The sequence below is a fragment of the Etheostoma cragini genome, chromosome 1, assembly GCF_013103735.1.
Source record: "Etheostoma cragini isolate CJK2018 chromosome 1, CSU_Ecrag_1.0, whole genome shotgun sequence".
Lineage (NCBI taxonomy): Eukaryota > Metazoa > Chordata > Actinopteri > Perciformes > Percidae > Etheostoma > Etheostoma cragini.
In genome coordinates, this window is record NC_048407.1 from 11,247,730 (window position 1) to 11,256,294 (window position 8,565).

Sequence of the window (8,565 nt, forward strand, 5' to 3'; positions counted from 1 at the left end):
TCACATAGCAGCTACTATGCTGACTGGCTCTCGTGTGGAGCTGCAGGTGTCCCATGACCATCCAACTTATCCCCCCGGATAATAATACCATGGTATTGTATGTAGGAAATAGTCATAATATAGTAAGTCAGAGACAAGTAATAGTATAGTATGTGAAAATTTTATAAAATGCCCCAGGATAGTATGTAGAACAAAGCTATAGTATAGTATGTAAAAAAAATTGATAAAATGCCATCGTATAGTATGTTAAAGAAAGTGATAAAAAAGCCATTCTATAGTATGTCGGAAAAAGTCAGAAACAAGTCATTGTATTGTCGATAAAAACCCATAGTATAGTATGTCGAAAAAGTCAGTAAAGTTATACTAATTGTAAAATGGCAAGTATAAGCCATATTGTGACAAAAATCATGACAAACAAGTTTATAATTGGTTCTTTCACATTTCTCAGAGATGTTCAGTGTCTTGCTGAGGGACACTATCACGCAGACCAGAGAGGGACGGGATTGAACCGTCAACCTTTTGGTTAAAGGAAAACATCCTCTGCTTCCTGAGCTGGAACAGCCTGATTTTTAACCACTGTACTAATATTAGAACATGTAAATGCATAATAATATCATGGTTTTGTTTGTATAAAATAGTCATAGTATAGTATAGCATGTCAAATAATTGATAAAAAGCCATACTATATAGTATGTTGAAAAAAGGCATAGTATTGTAAAGGAAAACATACTCTGCTTCCTGAGCCATATCAGCCCAATACTAATAGCATAACATGTAAAGGCATTATAATTTTATAGTATTGTATATAGAAAATAGTCATTGTATAGTATAAGTCAGAAACAACAAATAGTATAGCTTGTGAAAAAAAGTCATAGTGTGTCAAAAAAAGTCCTAAAAACTCACAGTATAGTATGTTGAAAAAGGCATATTAAATCCATAGTATGTCAAAAACAAGCTATAGTATTGTATGTCAAATAAAGTCATAGTATAGTATATTGCAAATAGTCATGATATAGTATGTTGAAAATTAAAAAGCCATGGTATAGTATATCAAAGAAAGTCTGGAAGAACCTGCAAACCACACTAAAAGTCTAAGTCAGGCACTATCCACCCATTAAAAACACAGAAAAAGCCTGAAAGAAGCACAACACTTAAACAGTGATACCACACGGAAATTGTAAAAGATATCAAAAAGCTGAATAATGAAGCTGAAGGTTTTTATGAAACGTTTAAAGTTTGAATGACACTTATAGGTAAGGTAAGTCAGAGAAGTAGCATTTCTAAGTTTGAGATTTAAATACTGCTCTATTGACTTTCTATGTAAAAAGAAAAAAGCTTAATTTTAAAATGTACAAATCATAGATAAAAGTTGAATACAATCACAAATGCCATTAAAGTGCTGAACATTTTGATATTTTAATATTTTTTGTAGCCCAGTGTAAATATTAGACATGATCTCAGTGTACTAAATGGTAGCTGTAGTAACACCCAATGAAATGTTGTCAGTAGGTCAATCACAAGGAAGTAGGACATTCTACAAAAACTGTTTTATTAATTTATTAACAACTGTACATTTCTTTTCAGCGCTGACAGCATTAGCTACATACTTTGGTGTGATTCAGAGGGATTGGCGCATTCGGCTCCCTTTTATCTTGTAGGAAATGCTGACAGGTTCAGGAGCACAGTGTACAAACCAGAATTATTCATTTTTGTCTTAATAAGTCAACACTGGAGACTTGATTCACAAATTTTTGTTTACATTTAAGTGCTGTCCCCATGAGCCTTTATATGTCTCTCTGCCAACAATATTCCAGGAATATTGATACAAAGGGCAGAAGGATTCCAAAAATGTTTGAATTTAGTCTGAAGTCAAGAAATCAATGGTGCAATTCAACATCCATATTACGTCAACTTAACTAGAAGTACATTTTCATCCAGTTTGTGCCTGCCGCAGTGCGTCTGCTGCCAACTGAGGTCCAAGGGTTAGGCTAAACAAACGTCCCCATCGCCCATAGTCTAACAAGGTAAAACAAATGGGGAGAAAGACAGCACAGACAGAGCAGTACACTTTAAAAAAAAAAGTCTTTTTATATATAGGAATTAAATTTACATCCATCTCTTTTCCTGAATCATAGTGTCCCGCTCCGTCCCGCAGTGGTCCAAACCAGCAGAGGCTCTGCCGGAGTCAGAGGACTCCTCGTGTTCATCGTCCGGTAAGAGCACTGTGACAAAAGGCCATTTGAAATCTCCACAGAACGTCCTACTTACAAGTTCCATGCCCCTCGTTGATTTCTGAAAAGGTCAGTCTGGAGAATGTGCTTTAAGAAAATCAAAATTGTTAAAAAGTTCTAATCTATGTTCTGATCTTCCACTCAAATATTGTGGCATAAGACAGAGTGGGCCAAAAAAAAATCATCACAAGTACACCCAGGACATGAAAATATATATTTTTATAATATATATAAAATGTCTTATTTAATCCGATATATACACTTTTCACAAGACGTCTGGCGGAACGAGGTTCTCAGAAATGAAGCGCCGCTTCACCGGGTTACACCCAAATATTCAAGGGAAAACAGGAAAAAATTCTGAAGTCACAAAAAGTGTGTAACCCAAAAATGAAACCCTCCAAAACAAAAGGACACAATATATTCTTTCCAGCGCAAGCATCCTTGGGGCCAACAGCTCTATAGACTTCCACCAGGTGAGACTGCCAAATCTGTAGTTTGTCTCATCGTGTTGTAGTCCACAGACGCGTGGTCGGGCGGGAAAAGTGAGTTGTTCATCAGAAGCCTCCTTTCTCTCTAGTAGATGACTTCGTAGACGGTGGCCTTCTTATCACCGGATCCTGTCACGATGTATTTGTCATCTGCTGAGATGTCACAGCTCAGGACGGAGGACGACTCCTTCGACTGTGGAAGTAAGAAGCTCTCGGTTATTATATGGTCGTGGTCTTTACATAGTATGTTTGTTTTTCTCGATCCTATCATTAGTTTTATTAAAGATGCTTAATTAAGCCAATAATTAGTGGTGGACAGGTATGTGTATTATTCAGAGTTCAGTATAATTACTGTTGAATTAACCTGAATACAGTCTAATTACGTTGTTTTTTTCTCAGCACAAGCAGAACATAAATTCTAAATGTTCAGTGGTTCAGTTGTTGTCTACTCCCAAATAAGAAACCAGAGCCTGTTAGAGCCTCTGATGTCTGTCTAAAGACGTTATGGTTCATTATGGTCCAGTTATTTATGGTGACACCAACTTACTTGCACAGCAAAAAACTGCACCGCTGGCTCTAACTGCTTGACTTAATTAGTTAATTAATTATTAAAAGTGTGTCTGTGTTTACCTGGAATATGCTGGCACCATACGGAGTCCTCCATGCATTCAGCAGATTGTCCTTCCCTGTGCTCACAAACCATTTACCTGCAAACAGGGAACAGACATCTTGAGAATATAATCTGAAAGTAAACGCACGTCTTCAACCCACGACAACAGCTAAGACAATGCTCTGTAATAACCTTATCAACAGACATAAAATCACATAATAAAGAAGACGTGCACCATTTCCACTCTGGTAATTATTTAAATCACCCTCTGATTAATTACCCACTGACTAGTTGGGTAATGATTTAATTAGTGGCAGCAAGAGCTGCCACTAATAAGTCAGCGTCATTTGAATAAACCAGTTCTGCGTTGGCAGTGATATGAGACCGGGGGGGTGGGGGTGGGGGGGAATAGTGAAACCCAATTTGTCTGAGCCTTAAACTTGACACCAGCTGGTCTGCCCAGCAGGCACAGCGATCTGAACTGAAAAGCAATGACAAATGTAATGAGCATATTTGTAAAATACAGCTTCCTTGGGAATGAGCAAGCCTTTTGTTTGTGCAATTTAGACTGTACAGCTTGACAAGATGTTTCCAACTAATTCTTCTCACAAATAACCAGTACTTATCAGGAATTCAGATTAAAAGTGTTCCAGAGCAAAAACACCCTACAAGTAACTAAGTAACAGTCACTGGATGTTTGAATCATTTTAGCATCTACAGAAACGGTCTCCAACACAACGCAGCAGTAACTGCAGCAGCCATCCGCCCAGCCGAAGACGGATACCACAGCTAATACTCATCTAGACAGCAAACAACAGACCAGACATGACTCAACGATCTCGTTTCTAACATTGGCCAAATCTAAATGATTTTGTCAAGACAAGAACTAGAGAAACACGGCGAGGCCATGCCTCGGCGAAGGTCTGCAGTCTCAGAGTACAGACAGCAATCTCGTTTATTCTTACATATGTGATATGGGTGTAGTTAAACCCCGGAAATATTACCAGGGCCATGGCCTCCATGTAATCTGAATATTAAATGTTATTCCCTACAGGTCTGCGTTAAGGAGCCTGTTACTTACCACAGTAGGCGAACTTGAGTGAGAGGACACAGCTTTCGTGCAGGTGCAGCTGGTACTTGTCCGGCTTGGTGTGGTGAAGCACCTCCACGTTGCTGCTCTCCATGCCCACAGCCAGCCATTCTCCAGTGGGACAGTAGCCCAGCGAAAAGATCTGCAACAGGGAGACAACACAGTGGGATCAAAAGTCATCGGCAAAAAGTAAAAGACCCGCTGACATGTATCTGTGTCTAGATGTAGGGACATTCGTTTTAAAGGGGACATTCGTTTTATGCAGCCTTCTCTCTACCTGTGAGGTAAAGTCGTGTTGCTGGAGCTGTCGTCCCTCCCTCAGATCCCAGGAGCGAACCGTGTTGTCAAGCCCTCCGGTCCACAGTTTGGTCCCGTCGTGGGAGATGTCGATACAGCTGGCTCCATCCGTGTGGCCCTGGAACTGCCTGGAACACCACACGACACCACACAGAGTCAGGGACAGAGAACAAATCCTTCCCAACTCCTAACAATAAGTCTTGTGTTGGTGGCCAACTATTTTATTCTTCAAACACAATGAATGCCTGTAGCACACATCCAAAATGAGTCAATGGAGTCTTTCAGTATGTGCTCAAAGCAAACCATATTGGTGAACATACAAAGTACTGACCTAACGAGGGTCTGGTTATGGAGATCCCACACGGCGATGTTTCCATCCGAGCAGCAGGAGAAGCAGACCTTGGCATCAGGGCTTATGGCCAGCGCGTAGCAGGCCGGAGCAGAGGAAGTGAGCTCGGCCTTTATGCGGGGCGTCTGTGAGGCCAGGTCCCAGATGGTCAACGTGCTGGCCTCGCCACCCACTATCAGGGTGCGGCCGTCAGGCAACAGCTTGCAGGAGCGGATGTAATTGTCCCTGTTCTGGAACAGAAACAAGTGCTGTCATGATAATTTATCTGTAAATCTGAAATATAACAATACATTTTTTTTATGGCGACGTTCAGGACAACCACAGTCACCTTAGAGTAGATAAAAACATGCTCATACAAACAAGGCTCTGAAATACCTATGTGAACAGGGCCATTTGAGGTTAAGAACAAACTCAATTACGAGTTTAAATGAGTAAAAAGGGATTAGGATCATACATCACTGAGGCCACGTCCAGATCATTTCTACTTAAACTCAAGAGGAGCTTTTCTTTGACAGGTGACGTTTTCGGGCTGCTGTCGTCTCTTTTGTGTTATAGTGAAGATGTGGATGTCAGCTTTAACAAGAGATGTCGGGAGAGAGTGGGGATGCAGCTGTTGGCAATGGTCCAAGAGAGCAGGAAGACAGATCAATAGGACTGTGAAAGCTCTTGCTCGAATTAAAACAGCACCCCGATGGCTTTATAAGACCCAATTGCACTCTGGACGCGCCTTAAGGGTGTTGGAGGCCATATGAGTTGAACGGCATGAAGCCGCAGTATCAAAATGAGAAATGGGAGGCAGTTGGGAGGAAGTAATGAGCTGGGTAATGGCAGACAGGGTTGGCCAATCAGAACATCATTACTCAGCAGGCTTTTTTTCTCACCAAGGATTATTTCAGCACAGCAGTGAGACACTTTGCTGAATTATTCACATCTCTGTCTGTTGGGATCTGGCGGAAAGCTACGGTGGGATGTGGAGTCAGGCTATATTTGAGGCTCAAGAAAATCTTAATGGAGGGCTGATTGCAGAGACCTCATGAAACATGAGTACATTATGTTCCTGTTCTGGTTGGATGCCTTTTCCTAGTAATAGCACGGATCTGAAACTCTTGCACAAACACAAAACCAACAACTAGTTACCAGGCAGTCGAGTTGGGACACTGGGCTCTTGCTGCCTGGTTGGCTGATGTCCCAGATCTTGACACAACCCTTGCCACCAGTGTAGACGTGACGTGTGGGGTTGCTGATAGTGACAGCACACACCACTTCCCCGTGGCTCAGTGTGTTTATCTGGCGAGCGTGGCGCGGGATGCCCGGGCCTATCAGTGCGTCTGGAGGGAAGGGCACGGGCTGCATCTGACCATCTGCACTCACATGAAAAGAATAAGCTCTGCAGGGGACAGAGGAAGGAAAAGATGGTCAGCGTGAGCCTAGAGGTATACGTTATCTGTTGATTGAAGAAAAAAAAAAGAGCTAAATCCAAAGCTGCTGATACTCACGGTTTTCCTCCAGAAATGGACGTGAGGCTGGCTGGCAGGCCCGGAGCTCTCATGTGAGGATGAGGATCAAACCCTGCCTGCATGAGCAAGAAGAGCCAAGAGTCAACAAACAACTAATAACCTGCAAAGATAAATTAGACTAAGCTAATATTCAAATTAAAAACTATGCCTCACTTTATCTGCTAACGCCCTGAGGAACTCTCGTACCATCGTTTCCAGGCAAATCCCTTGAAAAGGCGCAGATTCAGCTTCATTGGATACAGAGAAGCTTTACACAAGGCTACAACATCCCACTTGCTAATGCTAATGAAAGCCTGAGAGATTTTCAAACATGGAGATGCATTTTGGGGGCAAGCCTTTTTTTCAAGCCTTTAGAGTGCTAACTAACTAACATCAAAGTAAAGGAGCTAGGCCGTCTTTGTACTTTCTCATTATGTACACACAACAAGTTGCAGCCAGCCAAGCAGAAATGTCCACAGCGAGTTATGGAAATACAGGATGAATGCTTAAGTTTCTCAAAGTCATTTTGCTAACAGATTCTGTCTACATCAATCTACAACCATGGTGAATACTTCATACAGACGCAAGTGAGGGCTTGTTGTATCAAACTGATAGAATATATGAATGAACGAATGTATGCTTTCTATATAGAAGCTGGAATAGTTACAATTGGTGAGCGTCCATAAGCGGCGGCAGCTGCAGCACTCATCTGTGGTGAAATAAGACCCGGATAGACGCCCGGGCTGGTCAGGGATCCGTTCATCTCATGATGACCCATCATCGCAAACGGGGAGGCATAGGGACCCGCAATGGACAGAGGTGTACGTAGGGCGGAGGCGGCTAGAGAAAAGAAAAGAGCATTTTAAGTGATTTAGAGAAACTGTGGACGAGAGAGACTAAACAAAACCATGGCGCATTACAGATCAAAAGCTCCAGAACAACTACTAATGAATCTAATCATGAACTTTCAATTTTATTTCATCATCAATTAATGTGCCGAACGGATGTTAATAACCGTTTACCCACAATAAGAATTTTGACCAGTCTAGTTTTCTCTCTGACCCCTTTAGTTAACACTATGCTGAAAGAACGGCTGTCCTACACACAGAGTATGGCAGGCAGACACACAGCTGACAACCTGGCAAGTGGATGCAGTGGAGGGAGGCTGCGGCATGCGCTCCACGGACAGATACGGACTTGTGTCGGTCGTGCGGACGTGAAAGCGCAACATCTGCAGCTGTTAACAGAAGCGGATATGATTTAACCTCCCAAATGGATGAACTGGGACTCAGTTAGCGGTTAATGATCGGTCAAAAAGGGTCGGCTATCTGTCAGAAATTAGTATCCCTAATCCGCAGATTACTTTCTTTATTATTGTCTTGCCTGTAGAATGTTACAAGTAAGTGAAATGTCACAATTTCCTAAAGCCCAATTTTAAGTCATTAAAATGCTAATTTTGTCCAACAGGCACTCCATAACCTAAAAAAATATTTAGTTTATTATCACATGAGATGAAGAAGAAAAGCACCTCGTATGCATCTATGGAGAAGTATAACTCTGTTTTAAGTAACGTTTCAACCAAGAATATTACATTTCAAAACAGCTTATTGTTTGTTTGTTAATGAATGGTTTCAGATCTAAAATTGTTCTGTTTACATACCTAATGCCTCCATGCCGGGTGGTTTGCCCATTGTGAGAGGCCGTAATCCTGGAGTGGTGCTGGTTCCTGGTGTTGGGGCCTCATTCCTCGGTGTAGGTGTGTTGGACTTCAGGCTTGGTGTGGACGACTTGTCGTTCTAAAACAGAAACACTCTTTAACCTCTAATAAATAATAATAATAATAATAATAATAATAATAATAAAAATAAATAAATAAATTCCCCAAGTCTAAAATACCACCAATAGCAGAGAATCCAGAGTGACAATCTGAGTGGATGGCTCAAGGTAATCCAATCTGACACTTCATTACAGCCACGGTGTGTGTGTGTGGGGGGGGGGGGGGGG

The 8,565-nt window shown here is 41.6% G+C and overlaps 1 protein-coding gene across 11 annotated transcripts in view; it reads right to left on the reverse strand.

The window, feature by feature from the left end:
* Positions 1-1,532: 1,532 nt before the first annotated feature.
* The window catches only part of LOC117950093 (transducin-like enhancer protein 3-B), a 29,959-nt gene continuing 22,926 nt past the window's right edge, over positions 1,533-8,565 (reverse strand). For all 11 annotated transcript variants that reach the window (XM_034880846.1, XM_034880837.1, XM_034880828.1 and 8 more), the window contains 9 exons: positions 8,222-8,357; positions 7,229-7,401; positions 6,562-6,638; positions 6,203-6,452; positions 5,048-5,295; positions 4,697-4,844; positions 4,411-4,561; positions 3,350-3,426; positions 1,533-2,912 (listed from right to left, as the gene is read on the reverse strand). In XM_034880846.1, coding sequence (XP_034736737.1) covers positions 2,805-2,912; positions 3,350-3,426; positions 4,411-4,561; positions 4,697-4,844; positions 5,048-5,295; positions 6,203-6,452; positions 6,562-6,638; positions 7,229-7,401; positions 8,222-8,357 — 1,368 coding nt within the window. In that variant the 3' untranslated portion in view covers positions 1,533-2,804. The remainder of the gene's footprint in view (positions 2,913-3,349; positions 3,427-4,410; positions 4,562-4,696; positions 4,845-5,047; positions 5,296-6,202; positions 6,453-6,561; positions 6,639-7,228; positions 7,402-8,221; positions 8,358-8,565) is intronic.